Genomic DNA, 20,117 nt, shown 5'->3' on the forward strand with positions numbered 1-20,117 from the left:
AGACTCTGTCTCAAAAAAAAAAAAAAAAAAAGGCTGTGCGCGGTGGCTCACGCCTATAATCCTAGCTCTCTGGGAGGCCGAGGCAGGCAGATTGCTCGAGGTCAGGAGTTCAAAACCAGCCTGAGCAAGAGCAAGACCTTGTCTCTACTATAAATAGAAAGAAATTAATTGGCCAACTAATATATAGAGAAAAAATTAGCCGGGCATGGTAGTGCATGCCTGTAGTCCCAGCTACTTGGGAGGCTGAGGCAGGAGGATTGCTTAAGCCCAGGAGTGTGAGGTTGCTGTGAGCTAGGCTGATGCCACAGCACTCACTCTAGCCTGGACAACAAAAGTGAGACTCTGTCTCAAAAAAAAAAAAAAAAAATAAATAAATAAATAAATAAATAAATAAATAAATAAAAATTAAAAAATAAAGAATTACCATGTGACCTAGCAATTCTACTTCTGGTCTGTACCCAGAAGAAATGAAAGCAAGGATTCTAGCAGATATTTGTACACCCATGTTCGTAACACATTATTTACGGTAGCTAAAAGGAGGAAACAACCTATGTGTCTGTCCATCAGCAGATGAATGAATAAACAAAAGATATATGCCAAGTGGTTAACACATAAAGTGGAAAATTATTCATCCTTAAAAAGGAAATTCTGACACATGCTACAACATGGATAAACCTTGAGACTATTATGCTGGTAAAAGAAGCCAGTCACCAAAGGACAAAGACTGTGATTCTGCTTCTGTGAGGTCCCTGGGGTAGTCAAATTCATAGGGACAGGAAGTAGAAAGGTGGATGCCTGGGGCTGGGTGTAGGCAGAAATGGGGAGTTAGTGTTTAATGGGTACAGAGGTTTAGTTTGGGATGACGACAAAGTTCTGGAGATAGATGGTGGTGATGGTTTGCACAACCATGTGAATGTACTTAATGCCAGTGAACTATACACTTAAAAATGGTAAATTCTATGTTATGTATATTTTACTACTATTAAAAAATGTCACAAAGACAGAATGGGAAAGGAAAAATAACTGATTTGGAAGCTGGAAGCATATGGACAAGTGGCAGGAAACTGACATGGCAGACCAAGAAAGGTGGGTCCTAAGCAGACGGTAGGAAATCTGAGAAGCTGAAGCAGAGAGCAAACCCTTAAAAGCTCAAAAGTAGGTAGAACCAGATTGTTCTAGCAATGGGGGAAGGGAGGTCCCTAAAGTTAAAAACAAAAGGATTGGTTGAAAGTTTGTTTAAGAAACAAAATAGCAGTGGCTCAAGCCTGTAATCCTAGCATTCTGGGAGGCCAAGGCGGGAGGATTGCTTGAGCTCAGAAGTTCAAGACCAGCCTGAGCAAGAGCGAGACCCCATCTCTACCGTAAATAGAAAGAAATTAGCCAAACAACTAAAAATAGAAAAAAATTAGCTGGGCATGGTGGCGCATGCCTGTAGTCTCAGCTACCCGGGAGGCTGAGGCAGGAGGATTGCTTGAGCCCAGCAGTTTGAGGTTGCTGCGAGCTAGGCTGACCCTATGGCAAGAAAGTGAGACTCTGTCTCAAAAAAAAAAAAAAAAAAAAGAAAAGAAAAGAAAAAGAAACAAAATAGCGACAGTGTGATAAGAATATATATTCTGAGTCCAGACTGGACTCAGATCCCAGCTACACTATTAAGATAGGCCATATTCAGGGCCATGAAACAAGTTACAGTAAATGTTAAGGAATGTAAATCATAGAAAGTGTGTTCTCCAGCCACAGTAGAATTAAATTAGGCATCAGTAACACAAAGATACCTGGAAAATCCTCAAGTATTTAGAAACTAAAGAACGTATTACTGAATAACCTATTTGAAATCAACTCATGCTGGGTAACAGACTTAAACCTAAGGTGTGAAACTATTAGAATTCTAGAGGAAAACGTTGGAAATACTCTTCTAGACATTGGCCTAAGCAAAGAATTTATGAAGAAGACCCCAAAGGCCATCACAGCATCAACAAAAATAAATAAATGGGACCTGATCAAATTAAGAGTGAAGACATAATGCACAGCCAAAGAATCTGTCAAGAGAGCAAAAGACAACCTACAGAATGGGAGAAATTTTTCACAAGCTACACATCCAATAAAGGGCTGACAACTAGAATCTATATAGAACTCAGGAAAATCAGCAAGGAAAAATCAAACAACCCTATCAAAAAGTGGGCAAAGGACATAAGCAGAAACTTTCCAACAGAAGACAGAATAATGGCCAACAAACATGAAAAAATGCTCAACATCTCTAATCATCAGAGAAATGCAAATCAAAACCACAATGAGATATCACTTATCTCCAGTAAGAATGACCTTTATCAAAAAGTCCCAAAACAATAAATGTTGGCATGGATGCAGAGAGATAAAAACACTCCTACACTGCTGGTGGGACTGCAAACTAGTACAACCTCTGTGGAAAACAATATGGAGCTACATTAAGGCAATACAAGTAGATCTACCATTTGATCCTGCAATACAATTACTGGACATCTACCCAAAAGAACAAAAAACACTCTATAAAAAAGATGTCTGCACTCAAATGTTTATAGCAGCACAATTCACAATTGCAAAGATGTGAAAACAACCCAAGTGCCCATCAATACATGAGTGGATTAATAAAATGTGGTATATATGTACCATGGAGTACTATTCAGCTATAAGAAACAACGATGATAAAGCACCTCTTCTATTTTCCTGGATAGAGCTGGAACCCATTCTACTAAGTCAAGTATCCCAAGAATGGAAAAACAGTCACAACATGTACTCACCAGCAAATTGGTATTAATGGATCAACACCTAAGTGGACATATAGGAATAACATTTATCGGGCATTGGGCAGATGGGGGCGGGGAGGGGATGGATCTATACATAGATAATGAGTACGATGCGCACCATCTGGGGGATGGACATGCTTCAAGCTCTGACTCGGGGGGGAGGGGGGGTAAGGCATACACATAACTTAAACATTTGTACCCCCATAATATGCTGAAATAATAATAATAATTATGTTGAATAAAACAAGCTAGACTAGTAAAAAAAATCAAAAGGGAAATCAGTATTTTGAAGTAAAAGATAATGAAAACAAAACATATTAAAAATGTGTAGAACACAGCCATAGCAGTTCTTAGAGGGAACCTTATAGCATAGTACCTAAATGCCTGTATTAGAAAAGAAGATCTCAAATCAAAATGACCTCAGCTGCTTCTTTTTTTTTTTTTTTTTTTTTTTTTTGAGACAGAGTCTCGCTTTGTTGCCTAGGCTAGAGTGAGTGCCGTGGCGTCAGCCTAGCTCACAGCAACCTCAAACTCCTGGGCTTAAGCAATCCTTCTGTCTCAGCCTCCCATGTAGCTGGGACTACAGGCATGAGCCACCATGCCCGGCTAATTTTTTCATATATATATTAGTTGGCCAATTAGTTTCTTTCTGTTTATAGTAGAGACGGGGTCTCGCTCTTGCTCAGGCTGGTTTCGAACTCCCGACCTCGAGCAATCCGCCCGCCTCGGCCTCCCAGAGAGCTAGGATTACAGGCGTGAGCCACCGCGCCCGGCCCTCAGCTGCTTCTTTAAGAAACTTTTTTAAAAAAGAGTAAATTATACCTAAACAGAAGAAAATAAATAATGAAGATTATAGTAGAAATCAAATGAAAAGAAAAACAAAGACAATAGTGAAAATCAGTGAAATAAAAAGCTGATTCTTACAGAAGATTGATAAAATTGATAGACCTCAGCCAGACTGATCATGAGAAAAAGAGTGAAGACATAAATTACCATCAAGAATGAACCTGGGCTGGGCGTGGTGGCTCACGCCTGTAATCCTAGCACTCTGGGAGGCCAAGGCAGGCGGATTGCTCAAGGTCAGGAGTTCGAAACCAGCCTGAGCAAGAGCGAGACCCGTCTCTACTATAAATAGAAAGAAATTAATTGGCCAACTAATATATATAGGAAAAGATTAGCCGGGCATGGTGGCGCATGCCCGTCCTAGCTACTCGGGAGGCTGAGGCAAAAGGATTGCTCAAGCCCAGGAGTTTGAGGTTGCTGTGAGCTAGGCTGATGCCACGGCACTCACTCTAGCCTGGGCAACAAAGTGAGACTCTGCCTCAAAAAAAAAGAATGAACCTGGACAGTGGTATGCACCTGTGGTCTCAGCTACTCTGGAGGCTGAGATGGAAGGATTGCTTGAGCCCAGGAGTTCATGACCAGCCTGGACAATATAGCAAGACCCAACTCAAGAAACAAACAAAAGGAATGAGAACTTATATCACTACAGATTCTACAAATGTTAAAAGGATAATAAGGACATATTATGAACTTAATTCCAGTAAATTTGTAAATTTAGAGGAAATGGAAAAATTCCTTGAAAGATATAAACTACCAAGCATCATTTAATAAGAAATTATCTGAAATAATGTAAAAAAGTCATATGTCCATTAAAGAAATTGAATTTGTACTTAAAAACCTTCCTGCAAAGAAAATTCCAGGCCCAAATGGCTTCACTGGTGAATTCTACCAAACATTTAATTGTTTGTATAGCAATTTTACATAATCTTTCAGAAAATTGAAGTAGAATATTTCCTAATTCATTCTATACTAAAATTAGAAAAAGTTATTAGAAAAAAGAAAGTATCCCTCATGAACATAGACACAAAAATTCCTAACAATATTTTAGCATGTTGAACCCAGAAATATATAAAAGGGATAATGCATCTTGACTAAGTAGAGTTTATTCAAAGAATGATGGCCGGGCGAGGTGGCTCACGCCTGTAATCATAGCATTCTGGAGGCCTTGGCGGGCAGATTGCTCAAGGTCAGGAGTTCGAAACCAGCCTGAACAAGAGCGAGACCCCGTCTCTACTATAAATAGAAATTAATTGGCCAACTAATACATATAGAAAAAATTAGCCGGGCATGGTGGCGCATGCCTGTAGTCCCAGCTACTCGGGAGGCTGAGGCAGCAGGATTGCTTGAGCCCAGGAGTTTGAGGTTTCTGTGAGCTAGGCTAACGCCACAGCACTCACTCTAGCCTGGGCAACAAAGCGAGACTCTGTCTCAAAAAAAAAAAAAAAAAAAAATCAATCAATATAAATCACCATATCAACAAAGTAAAAAACAAATCATCTCAATACATGTAGAAAAAGCATCTGACAAAATTAAACAGTCCATTCTTTTGTTTTTGTTTTTGTTTTTGTTGTTAAGATACAGGGTCTCATTATGTTGCCCAGGTTAGACTCAAACTCCTGGGATCAAGTGAGTGTCTCATCCCAGCCTCCAGAGTAGTAGACTATAGGCATGTATGCCACCATGCCTGGCTAATATTCCATTCTTGATAAAAGCAAACTAGGAATAGAAGGGAACCAGCCAGGTGCAGTGGCTCACGCCTGTAATCCTAGCACTCTGGAAGACTGAGGCAGGAGGATCAAATTGAGCTCAGGAGTTCAAGACCAGCCTAAGCAAGAACGAGACTCCGTCTCTACTAAAAATAGAAAAATTAGCCAGGTGTGGTGGTGAGCACCTGTAGTCCCAGCTACTCAGGAGGCTGAGTCAAAAGGATTGCCTGAGTTTGAGTTTGCTGTGAGCTAGGCTGATGCCACAGCACTCTAGCCCAGGCAAGAGAGCAAAGTCTCTGTCTCAAATAAATAAATAAAATAGAAGGGAACCTCTTCACCTTGGTAAAAGTGATATAGAAAATACCTGTAAACTGGGCATGGTGGCTCGAGCCTGTAATCCTAGCACTCTGGGAGGCTAAGGCGGGCGGATTGCTCAAGGTCAGGAGTTCGAAACCCGCCTGAGCAAGAGCAAGACCCCGTCTCTACTATAAATAGAAAGAAATTAATTGGCCAACTAATATATAGAGAAAAAATTAGCCGGGCATGGTGGCGCATGCCTGTAGTCCCAGCTACTCGGGAGGCTGAGGCAGAAGGATTGCTTGAGCCCAGGAGTTTGAGGTTGCTGTGAGCTAGGCTGACGCCACGGCACTCACTCTAGCCTGGGCAACAAAGCAAGACTCTGTCTCAAAAAAAAAAAAGAAAGAAAGAAAGAAAATACCTGTAGTACCCAAAAAGAATTGAAAGCAGGTACTCAAACAGATACTTGTAGACCAGTGTCCATAGCAGCACTATTCACAATAGCAAAAAGGTGGAAATAGCCCAAGTGTCCATCACAGATGAATGGATAAACAAATGTGGTCTATCCATACAATGAAATATTATTCAGCCGTTAAAAGAATGAAATTCTTACAGGCTACAACATGGATGAACCTTGAAAACGTTTTGCTAAGTGAAAGAAGCCATACATAAAAGGACAGACGTTGTATGATTCTACTTACATGAAATATTTAGAATAGGCAAATTCACAGACCAGAGGGTAGGCTTGCGGGGCGGGAACAGGGAATTATTGCTTCATGGGTACAGAGTTCTGTTTGAGAAGATGAAAGGGGTTAAGAGGCGGATAGTAATGATAGTTGTACAACATTATGAATGTAGTTAATGCCACTGAAGTGTACTTTAAAAATGGTTAAATGGCTAGTTTAGGTTTATATTTTACCACAGTTAACAATATATAGCCAGCATCATACTTAACAGTCAAAGACTGTTTTCCCCCAATATCAGCAGTAAGGTAGGGACCTCCAGTCTCACCACATATACTCAACACCATCCGGAGGACTTAGCCAGTTCATTAAGCCATGAGAAAGAAAGAAAAGGTATCCACATTGGAAAGGAAGTGTACACTTGTCTTTATTCACAGATAACATGACCCTCTATGTAGAATAATCTACAGAATCTACAAAAATACTATTAGAACTAATAAGTGAGTTCAGCAAGGTTTCAGGCTATTTATCTAATATATAAAAATTAATCACATTTCTATATACTAGCAACAAGCTATTAGAAATTGATATTTTAAAAATACCATTTGAAATAGCATTTAAAAATATACTTAGACAAAAGATGTGTAAGACCTCTGTAGCAAAAAGTACATGGTGTTGGTGCTGATCTTTAGGCCTAAATAAATGAAGAGGTTACTGTGTTTATGAATCAGAAGAGGGGTCGTGATGAAAGATGACTCGTTATCTTCTAGCACATCTTCCTCTGCTTCCCTAACAAAATAATTTTTAGCAGGGGGGGCAAGGGAGAGACTCAATATTGTTAAGATATCAGTTCTTCCCAAGTTGATCTATAGATTAAATCTTAATAAAAATTTTAAGTTTTTTTTTTTTAATTTTGGAAATTGACAGGCTGATTCTAAAATTCATAGAAAATACAGAGGACCGGCCGGGTGCGGTGGCTCACGCCTGTAATCCTAGCACCCTGGGAAACCGAGGTGGGCAGATCATTTGAGCTCAGGAGTTCGAGACCAGCCTGAGCAAGAGCAAGACCCCATCTCTACTAAAAAATAGAAAGAAATTAATTGGCCAACTAAAATATATAGAAAAAATTAGCTGGGCATGGTGGCTCATGCCTGTAGTCCCAGCTACTTGGGGGCTGAGGCAGAAGGATTGCTTGAGCCCAGGAGTTTGAGGTTGCTGTGAGCTACGCTGACACCACGGCACTGTAGCCCAGGCAACAGAGTGAGACTCTGTCTCCAAAAAAAAAGAAAAGAAAAGAAAATACAAAGGACCTAGAATAGCTAAAAAACTCCTTTGAAAAAGAACAAAATTGGAGGACTTACACTACCTTACTTGCTGTAAAGCCAAAGTAATCAAGAGAGTGTGGTATTAACATAAAGGCAGACAGTGTGTGAGTGGAGCAGAGTGGTGAATTTAGGAATAGACACCATATGTATGGGTCATTTTCCACAGCAGTGCAAAGGCAATTTAGTGAAGAAAGGATAGTGTTTTCTCAAATGGTGCTGGAAGAACTGGATATCCAAATGTAAAAAAAAAAAAAAAAAGATGAATTTCCACCTATACATTTCTCTATACACAAAAATTAACTGCAAATTGATCATAAACCAAAATATAAAACCTAAAAGTATAAATCTTTTAGAACAAAACATTGAAAATCTTTGTTTTCTTGAGTTAGGCAAAGATGTTTGTATAAACACTGATAAATTGGACTTCATCAAAATCAGACCTCCTAAAAAAGACATTGGTTAAGAGAATGAGAGGATAAGCCAGTTACGGATAAGCAAGCGGAGCAAGCTAGAATGCTCCATGTGGTGATGGATTAGAGTTGGAGGCATCAGTGTGAACCCATGTTTAGCACGATATGGATACAGATGACTGCATATGGAAGCCTTTGTGGCTGCATGTGTACACAGGTCAGCACACACACATTTCCTCAGTGTGTCAGCCGAGAAAGCCTAGAAAATGACACCTCAGCAGCAATGAGCACGTCTAACACTAGATCTTGGTTTCTAGAGATCTGGAATCATTGGCTGATTCCAGGCCTGGTGCAGGGATTATACAAGATGTAGCATCAAAAGTAAGAAAGTGCTGGAGGTGGTAGGAGAGGTTGGGGCCATCCTAGAGGACACTGGAGTCAACAGACTGAGCTCCCAGTGGCCAGAGTGGGAGCAATTTGAGCAACAAAATAAAGTTATGTTGGATTGTAACCCAAAGTATAAAATAAATATCTGTAATCTATACAGATATAAATAAATGATTAGATAGATGGGAATAGACACATCTATAACAAATAATTATAAATAATTCATGTAGATATTCCACCCTTTTCATCTGAAAAGAATGAAGGGTGGAAGGGAAAACAGTGACACTACAGTGCAGAAACCTGACAGGCATGACCTTAGCCAAGTGACCAGAGTTGACAGCAACAAGTTCCATTGTGCAGAGTGGGAGACATGGCCAGGCTTGCCTGAGGGGATCCCAGCCCCCTACTCTCTCCCTCCTCTTAGCAGTGCCTGGCATGAGGCCACCCACCTTTGCCGCTTCATTTCCATTGGTTTCCTGGCTGGCAGGCGAGCTGAGTGCCTCTTCAGCTCAGGAGCCCATGCCCATGGCTGCCCCAGCCTTGCTATCAGCCAGAAAGCCAGGAGCTGACTGCACCCCGTCCCACCCAGGGAAGCAGGAGCTTCCCTGAACCTTCCACCCACTCCAGCATGGCAAGGGCCAGCTTCCCGGTCCTTGCACACATAGCACACACCCCCAGAAATGCTCAGTCCCCAGTTGGATGGGGTCATTCCCACAGGCCCAGGGGCCTCCTCACCGGCCAGGCACGGGAACTGCGTGGGCATTTGTGTTCTATGGTCCTCACGGTTCTCTTTGCTCCCCAGTGACACAGCACATAAAAGCGCTCCTGGAAAGAAACACTAAGAAGAAGTCCAAACTGAGAAAGAAACCCAAGCCTTATGTTGAAGAGCCGGATGGTAGGGCCTCTCCCTGCAGCCCCTGTGTGCTGCATCTGCACAGCTCTGCTCTCCAGCCATGGCCGCCTGGCCTTCTCTTCTCTAACCGCTTCTGGGCTGGGGGTTGGGGCCACTAACCTCAGGCCTGGGGCCTCCTGAGCGAGCTGGAGAGACTTGCCACACCTTGGTGGTGCTCAGAGCAGTTTCCAACTTGCTTGGTGGGTTCTTGGTGTGGCGGGCTGTGAAGACTAGCTGGCCAGGGCCTACTGGAGTTGCCCCACCCCACCAGGTGAGTGATTGGGCCTGGTCCGGCATTCAGAAGGCAGCAGGGAACCTCCCCTCTTTGATGGTGGGCTCCCAGGCCTCCCCCGCCAGAGTCCTCCCTACCCATGCAGTCATCTGCCCACCTCCTGGCCCTTCCCTGGGCCCTGGCTCAGGACCACCTTACCTGGTCAGAGCCCTAGGAAAGCACTGTAAACTCAGGAAATCCAGGGCTGTGCCCTCCCTGCAGGCCAGGTCAGCTCCTCCCTGCACCAGGGCCTCTGGGACTGGCCCACCAAGCCCTGCCTCAAGCTTGCTCAGCTGTCTGGAACCTCTGCTACCTTCTCTCTGCTCCACTCCCTCTAGGAAGCCCTCTCTGACCACATGTGGCCCATAGGGCCCCAGTAAAAGGCCAGGGGACTTTCTGTAGATGAGGCCTGATTAGGGCAAACTCAGTGGCCAGCAGGAGAGTGCAGGGTTGAGAGAGACCCTCATGGGCAATGCCAGGTTGGCATCTGCAGGGCCGGGGACTTATCCTGACCCTGTGGCCTCCCAGGCTGCCCTTAGCAGGTCTGTGCCAGGGCCTGCCTCCCCAGCCTCACCCAGCTGCAGGCCAGGGACAGCATGGTAGGAGCTCTAAGCTCCCACCTGAGCCGGTGACTGGCAGCCTGGAAGCTAGACAGACACTGGCTGGCTGTGAGTCTTGTTGCAACCAGGTGGAGCAGGGAGCAAGCTCCTGTGGACCTGGGATAGCCAAGCAGGACACTGCAGCCCAAGATGGCTCAGAAGCAGGACCCATCTTGGACTCAGCAGGCCCTGGTCACACCCTGCAGCTTTTGAGGCCTATGACCTGGGCATTGAGGCCTGGGCCCCAGGCACAGCAGCACATCCCTAGGAGAGTTACTTCTGTTGGTTCCATTGTGGGCAGCCGTCCCACCTGTAATACCGGGCTTGACTGCAGCCAGGTGAATGGAGGTGAGGACTGAGGTCCAGACAAAGCTAGTTGGGGCAGTGGACTTTAAGCAGAGCACCCCATAGGGTGAGAGTTTCCATGGGCTGACCAAGGGCACTGCCCACCCACCACAGGTACTTAGCAGGTCTCCCTTGGTGCTTGGCCCTGTACCCAAGGCAGCACAAGCAGAGGTCAGCCCAGTCTCCTAGACCTTGGTGTAGCCTCCACCTTAGCACTGGTCCCCACCCCCATCTGCTAAGCACTCACTGATACCAGGCTCTAGGCCCAGCCCTTCACAGGCACCCACGAAACAGGTCTCCCCATCCTGTAAGGAGGAAACTGAGACACAGAGAGGTTGTATCATGCCCACTTTCACCAGCTGAGAGGTGGTAGACCCAGGATCTCCCAGACCACAATATGCTATGGGGATGACCTGATCCCAAGCAGACTTAGGCTGAAGGCCTGGGTGTTTGTCCCGCCAGGGGCCACCTGGGACAGGAGGTCAGGGCCTGTCTTCCCACAGAGCCTGTAATCGGGCTTCTCAGCCACTAAGCTGTGGGCCTGGGCTTCTGTCACCTGCTGTCTTCCTGCAAAGCTCACTCCTTCTTCACCTGCTCAGGCTCTGAATGGTCAGAAGGTATGGACTGGGTCCTATTTGTTTAAGCACCACCCATCCTTGGAGAACAAGGGATCCTCAGAGCCTACCCAGAAGGGCCCAATTGGCCTGTGGTAGAAGGTTCCAAAAGTTCCACACACTGCTATGGTGGCTGAGGCGGGAACCAGGGTCTGTGGGTCGCAGGGACCTGACACAGGTTTTCCAGGACTTAAACGTCTATGAAAAAATTTTGTTTCATTTTGGTTACTCTAAAATAGAATCCCCTTAATAGTTATAATGACATAACTATTTATGATAATTAGAAATGAAAAGATTTTCATGTGTTTTTGGAAGTGGGGTCCAAGGTCCCCATGTCCTCAGCTGTCCACAAGAAACTGCTTCCTTTCAAAGAAGACAAAAGTGTTCTGATTGGAGAGCTCAGATCCAGAGGCCTCCCTCACCCTGGTAGTTGGCAGAGCCAACGGGGCAGGTGGGGCACCAGAGGAGGAGCAGATCCCAAGCCCAGAAGCACAGAGTCCTGTCCATTTGTGGCACCCTTGGCCCGGGCTGGTTTCTCTTGGTGTGTCCTCTCCTGCTTCCCTTCCCAGCCTGGGCCAGGAAGGTGCCAGGTACATTCCAGACCCACCCTTGGTGGGGGGTCATCTCCTTCCCCTCCTCTCCTCTCACACCTTGCCCACAGCTGCCCACTCAAGTGATGCTGCCTCTCCAAATCCCTCCAGAACTGTCAGCTAGAACCTGTAATGCCTGGAGCTGAGCTTTAGAAAGCCCCTCCCTTGAGAAAGACTGGGCCCTCCTTCCCTGTTCAATCTTCAGGAGGGCTGTGGTCCAGTTAGCTCAGTGACCCCTCCTCCCCTGGCATTGGCCCAAGTTGCTGGGTGTCTCCAGGCTTGCTCAGCATGTGGAAATGACCCTTCTCCATGGGCTCCCACTCAGAGGCCAGAGAAGGCCTGAAGCAGAGAAGAGCTCCCTGGGGTACCCAGGTCCTGCCCTGTTCTGCCTGTGACTCCTTACAGGGAACAAGCCTCCTCCCCAGCCTGTCCCTCCTGTTCCTGGGTGGCCACAGGAAGGCTGGGAGGGCTGATAGAAGTGGAGAAGTACCCCTTGGGGCTCTGCTCTAAAGGACATTGGCTGGGAGAACATGAGGACTCATGGTGCTGGGCAGGGGGTAGCCGGAGTCTGGCCAGCCCAGACCCCAAGGGTCCTTGAAGGAGCTGCCTCTGCTCACCCCTCTTGGCCCTGCACCCACAAGTCCACACCAGGCCGACCAGCACCCATTCTTTTCTAGGGGTGGCGATAAGCACATATGCCAAGTACTGTTACCACAAGCTGCAGAAGGCTGCCCTGACGGGGGCCAAGAAGGTACTGGTGCTTCTGGGGGAGCTGGCAGGGGTGGGCCGGCAGGAGCCCTTGGGTGGGCAGTTTGTGGGGAGCCATGGCTGGCCATATAGAGTTGCTGTGGGGAGCCCCAGGGAGCTGCTTCTTGGCTGCACCCACCCTGAGAATCCCCAGCCACCACTCAGGCCAAGAGGCCACCCCTTTCTAGGTGACCCTTGCCCCTTGGCAGGCTGTCCCTGGGCCCAGGGGAGGCCCATGCTTAGGCTGCAGTGCAAACCCCAGAGACCATCTGCCAGGCCCAGTAGCCCCCAGACCCCCTGCTAGGGTCTCTACCTCCAGGCCAGGCAAGCCAGTCCAGACCCCAGACATGGTCAGCCCCTCTACCCTGCATCCCACAGGCCTTCATCCTCCCTGCCCTGAACTGTCCCTGCTCACCAGCCCCACCAGCTGTCTTCCTTCCTCTAGAGCAGGCATCCTCAAACTATGGCCCGCAGGCCACATGCAGGTGTTTTTGCCCGTTTGTTTTTTTACTTAAAAATAAGATATGTGCAGTGTGCATAGGAATTTGTTCATAGTGTTTTTAAACTGTAGCCCGGCCCTCCAACAGTCTGAGGGACAGTGAACTGGCCCCCTGTTTAAAAAGTTTGAGGACCCCTGCTCTAGAGGATGCCGAAGCTTCAGTAACGCCACACAATGGGACCTTGCTCCCTGGCCTGAACATGCTCTTTTGTCCTAGGCCAGGTGCACGTCTGTACCCCATTCTCCCTGCAACCCCATCCCACTCAGGAAGTCCCCTTGGCCCCCTGTGCCTATCCCAGAGCCTGGCCTCCCTCCCACTCCCTCTCCCCTCTGATACAGAAGCACCCCCAGATCTGCCAAACTGGCTTCCACCATGGTCCCCAGCAGCCCAGACTGGCCATGCAGAAGTCACTTTCCTTCCCACATGACATTTGTTCTGCTATAAATGGCCTAGCAGAAAGGCCCTTGGTGACTCGGGACAGGGCACTGGGGCTGGGGCCGTTCTAGTTTGGCAGAAACCTGGAGTGCATAGGGATGAAAGGAAAGGAGGCTGAGCCAGGGGCAGCCCTGGGATAGGTGCAGAGAGAGGAAGGCTAGAAGCAGGGAGGCCAGGCCAGACCGGGACGGGAGAGCTGGGCTGTCTTCACAGGGGCTAAAGAAGCCCAACGTGGAAGAGATCCGGCACGCCAAGAATGCTGTGTTCAGCCCATCCATGTTCGGCAGCGCACTGCAGGAGGTCATGAGCATGCAGAAGGAGCGCTACCCTGACCGGCAGCTGCCCTGGGTACAGACTCGGCTCTCTGAGGAAGTGCTGGCGCTCAATGGTGACCAGACAGAAGGCATCTTCAGGTGGTGCAGCAACCCTGGGCCCTGGGTGTGGGAGCCACAGCTGTGTGTCCACTGAGTCTCCAGCCGGCAGGGGCTATTAAGCCTCAGGCCTGCTTCTGTGCCCCCCACCTAGGAGCAGACAGAAGGGCATGGCTGCTGGGCAGAAGTTGCCACCAAGGGCCACCTTGGGCCAGGAGAGGAAGGTGGTGCTCAGGAGGCAGGTCAGCTGAGTCTTCCCTGAGAATGGCAGCACAGCCAGCCAGGGATGGTGCTCTGCAGAAATGGCCCCCAGGGGTCCAGAGATGCCCAAAACATGTGGTGCCTAAGACATGAGCCTCAGAGAGGATATGCGGCTGGCAGAGCAGAGCCTGCAGCCAGGCAGCTCACTGTCCTCACCTCGAGCAGTGAATAGACAGCCCCTGCCCTGTGGGGAGTGGCACAAGGCTGTGTAGTCACCTATTGTCATGACTCGCCTGTCAAGACTAGGGGTGGCCAGGCCCCAAAAGGATAGCTGGAGAAGCTGAGACATGCAGGTTTGAGCCTTTGTGGCCCGGCAGAGGGAGACGTCTGCATAGGGAGTCAGCAGAGGGTCCAGGAAGGTTGGGGTGGGCTGGGGAGAGGTGTGGGGCAGGAGCCCAGAAGAGGGCAAAGGGGCCCTGAGCTACACCACCCACCGTGGTGGGATAGAGGCTACTCAGGACCACAAGAGGCCTTAAGGCTCTGCCCCTTTCCTCAGTCAGAAGTGTCCAGGCGGAGGCATGAAGCCCCTGGGCAGGCTGAGCTGCTCCAGTCAGACCTGCCCTGTGCTCCACAGGGTCCCTGGGGACATTGATGAGGTGAATGCCCTGAAGCTGCAGGTGGACCAGTGGAAGGTGCCTGTGGGCCTGGAGGACCCCCACGTCCCTGGTGAGCCCTCAACACACTCAGCAGCAGGGCAGGCCTAGCTCAGGCAGTTGGGTTCTCAAGGGGACCCCTGGTCCACATCCACAGCCCAGAAGGTAGACAGCCATTCAGGCCAAGGCCTCCATCCACTCTCCCTTCCTGGGGTCACCCACAGCCTCATCCCTCTGTGCATACTGGCACTGTGGCCACACCTCGGGACCCTCCTTCTTCACCTCTGGGCCCCCCCTCCCCCCCCGGCCAAGTGCTACAACAGCTCCCCAGCCCACCTCCAGCACAGACACCCTCTTGCCCATTAGACAGTTTTCCCAAGTGTCCTAGGGGTATCCCAAGTTCAGCCTGTGCAGCCCAGCCACTCCCTGTCTGCTGCTCTCTGTCCTGGCGCCTTCTCAGCCCTGCCTGCTGTCCCACCAACTTCTCCTCACAGCAGCTGCACCGTCCTTTTGAGAAATCATTTTGCACATCATTCCAGCATAATCCCCCACGCCTCCAGGATGGAGTGCAGGCCCTTAGTATCACAGAGGCCTTGGCCAGGTTGACTCCTTCCAGACTGGGCCAACCAGTGAGCCAATTCTACTGCCCCTTGATGTGTTTCCCACTGGACCCCACCCAGTTGGCTCAGAGGTACCTGCCCAGAGCAGGCCCACTGAGCCCCGCGATATGTCCCCAGCATCACTGCTGAAGCTCTGGTACCGAGAACTGGAGGAGCCCCTGATCCCGCATGAGTTCTATGAGCAGTGCATTGCGCACTGTGACAGCCCAGAGGCTGCCGTGGCCGTGGTGCACGCGCTGCCCCGCATCAACCGCATGGTGCTGTGCTACCTCATCCGCTTCCTCCAGGTAGGCCACAGGGGGACCTGCCCAGGCCCATCCCTTCCCCTCCCCTTGCCCCATGCCCCACCCACCCTCTGCTCCGTGCAGGTGTTCGTGCAGCCTGCCAACGTTGCCATCACCAAGATGGACATCAGTAACCTGGCCATGGTGATGGCACCCAACTGTCTGCGCTGCCAATCTGATGACCCACGCGTCATCTTCGAGAACACCCGCAAGGAGATGTCCTTCCTGCGAGTTCTCATCCAGCACCTGGACACCAGCTTCATGGAGGGTGTGCTGTAGCAAGTGGGCAACCGAGGACCAGTGGGCTGGGGCAGAGTGGTGCTCAGTGCACCTGGGCAGGTGGGGAGCACGAGGGTGGGGGGTAATGTCCCAGCTGGGAGATAGCATGCCAGTCTTCGCCCTATGCCCACCCAGGCTACCGCCCCCCACCCCAAGAGAATCCTGTACTTGCCTCTCTAAGCAAAAGGGCCAGAATCCCTGGCCCCAGCCTTGGAACCTCCCTACTCTCCCCAACCCAGGCCCTTGGCCCCAGGCGCTCCCCACATCTTCTTCTTGGTCTGAGGGTGCAACCAGGGCAGAGGAGCTGTGGGAAGGGTGCCCCCAGCCCCCACCTCATGGCCAGTTCCCACGGGCACCACCTCGCCCACTGCTGGCCACAGGCCAGCCCCGAGAAAGTGCCTTCTGTTTCTTGGAGCCGAGCGACACTGCCCCTCCCAGCCCAGCCTCAGAGCACACGCCACCCTCCCTTGGGGCTGGCTGCCTCCCTGGGCCGCCTGCGCTCAGCCTGGCACTGGCCTGGGCCCTGCCCAGCTGCCCCAACTCTCTCCTTCCCTCCCTTGTCCCCTTGGTCTCCTGGCCTGCAGCTGTCTCCTGCCCCTGCCCCCTCCTGGGGGAGCTTCCTGACCTATCCCCTTCCTCCTCTCCCCCTGCTGGTGACTGCACAGGAGTTTGGGGGATGGGGGCACTGAATTGTCCCCCATCAGAACAGGGCCCAGCTGGCCCAGAGCCCAGCAGGCTCTCTGTGGGTGGGAAGGGACCCCCAAACCAAAGTCCTCTGGGGTGGGGGGCCTAGCTGGGCATTCTTGCAGCAGGGTGGGGGAGGGGTGAGAGTATTTTTTCTTCGTGTAACTGTAAATCCAGAATCTATCCTGCACCCCAGACCACCTGTGTATAGAGATATAAATAGAGCAAAAGATATAAGAACTAAATTTGCTAATGACATAGTTTTAACCCAAATGCTATTTATCTCTGAGCCATCCTCTGTGCAGAGCAAGTTGGTATCATTCCTTTTTTTCTCCAACCTTTCTTGGCTTCTGACCAAAAACCAAGCCCTACCCCATCCGATCCCGGACCTGCAGCCGTCATGAGGGAAGGAGCCCGGGAGGCACTGCCCTCACTCAAGGCCAGGGCTGCTAAGGGGCGGGATCTAGAGTCTCAGTTTGTACATTTTCCATTTTGGAAGTTTGAGTTCCAATTGTTGTAAAACTTAATTTCTCCCCAGTTTTTATATATATATATTTTTAGAGTTGAGTTTTTATTTATTATTAAAAACAAAAAAGCCCAGCCCTGCCGAGGCCCGGTGTCCCCTGGGGGAGCAGCCTCTGCAGTCCTTAACGCGCGGACTTGAGAGGCGACTTGGTGTGAATAAAGTACACGTGGACACTTCGGGCCTGGTCCTCGCCTCAGTTCTTGGGCGGGGCGCGAGCTGACGGGGCGGGGGAGACTGGGGGCACCTCTGGGCAGTTGGTCCCCCAGGCCTGCAGGCGGCGTTCGCGTTCTGAGGGCGGGGTGAGACGCGGTGCTGCGGTGCTCGGACTTAGGCGCGGGCGGCCAAAGGCCACGAGTGAGTGAGGTCGCGGCCGCTGAGGCGCGCGCGTTCACGCAACACCGCCCCCCACGAGCGCTGCCGGCTGCTTCCGGCTGGGGCGCGAATGTGGCCGCCGTGCCGGGCGCTGCGGGCCCAGGCCCTGGCCCTGGCGCGGTCGCGGGGAGCCTGCGCCTGCGGCGGGGACGGTGGCGTCTCCTACACGCAAGGCCAGAGCCCTGAACCTCGGACACGCGAGTACTTCTACTACGTGGACCACCAGGGCCAGGTGGGCCAGGGGTGGGGCCCCTGCGAAGGGAGCTCCGGGGAGGGGCTGTGCGGGGCGCTCGCGGAGGGAGGGGTGGGGCCTGAAAGGTAGTCAGATCCAACTGGGAAGAGCCGCGGTGTCGCGCGGAGAGACGGAGGCAACTGGCACAGTTCCGTCGGCGGCCAGCCTCTTACACAGGCCGTGTCTCCGCTGCGCTATCAGCTCTGGATCCTATTCTGCTGGCGCCCAGCTCCGGCGCTGAACTCTTGCTACTGCCCCGGAGACACTCGGGCTGTACCCCCTGCTTTGGGAGCCCTGTCGAAGGTATCGGCATGTCCGGAAGGAGGCAGGCCAGGCAGGCGCCACGGAGGAGGTGGCATAACTGATTAGAAATTTGAAAGGAGAGAAAAGGTGCAGGAAAGGCTTACCAGCCCGGGGAACCTATGTGCTAGGGAGCACGGCCCGAGGTACAACAGGTAGAAATGGGGAAGTCGGCAAGGCCTCGGGTTTATCGTCCACGCGCCTGTCTAAACACGAAGTGCACAGACAAGAAGGAAAGCTGACACGGGCCGGAGCTCAGGACCGCCGGTGCTTGTCTGCCTCGACTTGCGCGCTGGGACTCACGGCCAGGGCATTTCTGTCTGCAGCTTTTCCTGGATGATTCCAAAATGAAGAATTTCATCACCTGCTTCAAAGGTACTGCTGGCGCCACGCTCTCTCGCCCCTTCCTTCTCCCTGGGTGGGCTCCACTCCCCACCCTGCCGGCAGCCCGCCCGCACCAAAGAAGTGGCTGTCCTGCCTGGACTCAGTGAGACTGGGTGACCAGCCGGCGCCAGCCCCAGCCCCTGGTGCAGCCCAGGACCTGGAGGCCTTGGGCACCTTGCATGGTGAGCAGCCATTCCCTTCACCTCCCCAGACCTGCAGTTCCTGGTCACCTTCTTCTCCCGCCTGAGACCCAACCGCACCGGACGCTACGAGACCTCCTTCCCCTTCCTTTCCCCCTGTGGCAGAGAGCGCAACTTCCTGCGCTGTGAGGACCGGCCGGTGGTCTTCACGCACCTGCTGGCCGCGGGCAGCGGGCCCCCGCGCCTCTCCTACTGCGGGGGCGGCGAGGCCCTAGCCGTGCCCTTCGAGCCGGCACGACTGCTGCCCCTGGCCGCCAACGGGCGCCTGTACCACCCGGCGCCGGAGCGCGCGGGCGGCGTGGGCCTGGTGCGCTCAGCCCTGGCCTTCGAGCTGAGCACCTGCTTCGAGTACGGGCCCGGCGCGCCCTCTCTGCCCTCGCACGTGCGCTGGCAGGGCCGCCGCCTCGCTCTCACCATGGACCTGGCCCCGCTGCTGCTCCCGGCTCAGCCTCCCTAAGCCGCGGGCGGTAACGGGTTGGGAGACAGCTGGCGCGCCCAGCGTCCCCGTCCGCTCGCCGAGTACTGCCAGCCATTCCCAGTGCACCGCCCCCTCCCGCCCCGCGTCCCTTCCACCCCTTCCCCCCGTGCTGGCTTTCGCGCCAGCTGAGTGCGCGTGCGTGCAGAAGCGGTCACGCCCCGCCCTGCGCTGTCCGTGGTGCTGCCGCGGCCCCGCCGTCTTGGACCCTCTGCTCTCCCCACCCCGCTCCGGGCGTCCTCTGGATTGGCCCGCGGTCGCTACGTCAGGCCCGGGTAGCGAGCGCAAGAGGTGCGGGGCTCTGGTGCGCGTGCGCAAGCGTCCCTTGCCTAGCCGCTGCTTGGACCCGGGCCGCCCGCAGGGGATCCGCTCGCCGCGGGAGCGCCAGCTGAGGGGGCGTCTGGCCCAAGGTCAGTTGGCGTGGGGGCGGGATCGGGACTGTCCTGGCGGGGGGTGAGGAACGCAGAGGCCACGCCCTCCCTGAGTCCGGGCGGGGGCTGACCCACGCTGGAGAGGGCGGGCGACGGAGGCGGTGGGGAAGAGGCAGCGGGTCGCAAGGGCAGTTCCAGCAGCAGCGCTGCAGAGGTGGCTAAGGGCCGCCCAGAGACCCTGGCTCTGGCCTCATACTGCGCCGGGGGTCAGGGGCGCACACAGAACCGTCCTACCGCCTCTGCACTTTTGGGGCCCAGGAGACCATGACAGCCCCCGCGGAATCCTGGACGCCCCGCCCCCTGCCCAGCCGGATTAGGGGGGTTTCCTCTGATAAAAGGATTTCTGGGCCCCTCCGGCCTGGGGCTCTCATCCCTGCCGGGGCCCTTCTACACTGATCTGCATCTGTCGGTCCGTGTGAGCAGCAGTGCCCTGGGTTCTGAGGAGGAAGCCAAGCACCCTCTCTGCTCTGGAAGCCTTGCTGCTGGAGACCAGGTGGGCCAGGCCTGGATCCCTGGGCCAGCCCTTTGTGCTCAGAGCAAAGGATCCTAAGGGCCCGGAGAATGCCCTCACCTTCCTGGGTTCACACACATTCTGAGACATCTGCCCCTCCCTGGGCCAAAGCTATTCCATTAAAACTTTATTGCTGTGCTTATCTCATCTGTAGTGACTTTAAACAATCA

General features: G+C 51.9%; 2 protein-coding genes and 1 long non-coding RNA gene across 4 annotated transcripts in view; 2 read left to right on the forward strand and 1 right to left on the reverse strand.

The window, feature by feature from the left end:
• The window catches only part of ARHGAP39 (Rho GTPase activating protein 39), a 131,909-nt gene extending 114,691 nt beyond the window's left edge, over positions 1-17,218 (forward strand). Inside the window, exons 7-12 of one of the 2 annotated variants that reach the window (XM_012760020.2) lie at positions 9,234-9,326; positions 12,420-12,493; positions 13,638-13,837; positions 14,631-14,722; positions 15,387-15,556; positions 15,638-17,218. In XM_012760020.2, the coding sequence (XP_012615474.2) occupies positions 9,234-9,326; positions 12,420-12,493; positions 13,638-13,837; positions 14,631-14,722; positions 15,387-15,556; positions 15,638-15,832 (824 nt within the window). In that variant the 3' untranslated portion in view covers positions 15,833-17,218. The remainder of the gene's footprint in view (positions 1-9,233; positions 9,327-12,419; positions 12,494-13,637; positions 13,838-14,630; positions 14,723-15,386; positions 15,557-15,637) is intronic. The other variant, XM_012760023.2, reaches the window with a different exon arrangement.
• Positions 17,219-17,315: 97 nt separating this feature from the next.
• On the forward strand, positions 17,316-20,089 carry C7H8orf82 (chromosome 7 C8orf82 homolog). The gene is made up of 3 exons (XM_012760033.3): positions 17,316-17,646; positions 18,273-18,321; positions 18,542-20,089. Exons 1-3 carry the CDS (start codon positions 17,485-17,487, stop codon positions 18,985-18,987), a joined length of 657 nt encoding a protein of 218 aa, XP_012615487.1. The 5' UTR covers positions 17,316-17,484; the 3' UTR covers positions 18,988-20,089.
• On the reverse strand, positions 18,117-18,774 carry LOC105868843 (uncharacterized). Its single transcript, XR_001152925.2, has 2 exons — positions 18,685-18,774; positions 18,117-18,278 (listed from the first exon to the last, which is right to left on the reverse strand). It is a non-coding gene; the product is annotated as an uncharacterized LOC105868843 (long non-coding RNA).
• Positions 20,090-20,117: the final 28 nt, after the last annotated feature.

The sequence above is a fragment of the Microcebus murinus genome, chromosome 7, assembly GCF_040939455.1.
Source record: "Microcebus murinus isolate Inina chromosome 7, M.murinus_Inina_mat1.0, whole genome shotgun sequence".
Classification (NCBI taxonomy): domain Eukaryota; kingdom Metazoa; phylum Chordata; class Mammalia; order Primates; family Cheirogaleidae; genus Microcebus; species Microcebus murinus.

Bases quoted from the DNA above. Each gene is read 5' to 3' on its own strand.
- C7H8orf82 (XM_012760033.3), top strand. From the start codon at position 17,485: ATGTGGCCGCCGTGCCGGGCGCTGCGGGCCCAGGCCCTGGCCCTGGCG. The intron at 17,647-18,272 runs GTGGGCCAGGGG...TTCTGTCTGCAG, and splicing joins ACGTGGACCACCAGGGCCAG to CTTTTCCTGGATGATTCCAA. The intron at 18,322-18,541 runs GTACTGCTGGCG...TCACCTCCCCAG, and splicing joins TTTCATCACCTGCTTCAAAG to ACCTGCAGTTCCTGGTCACC.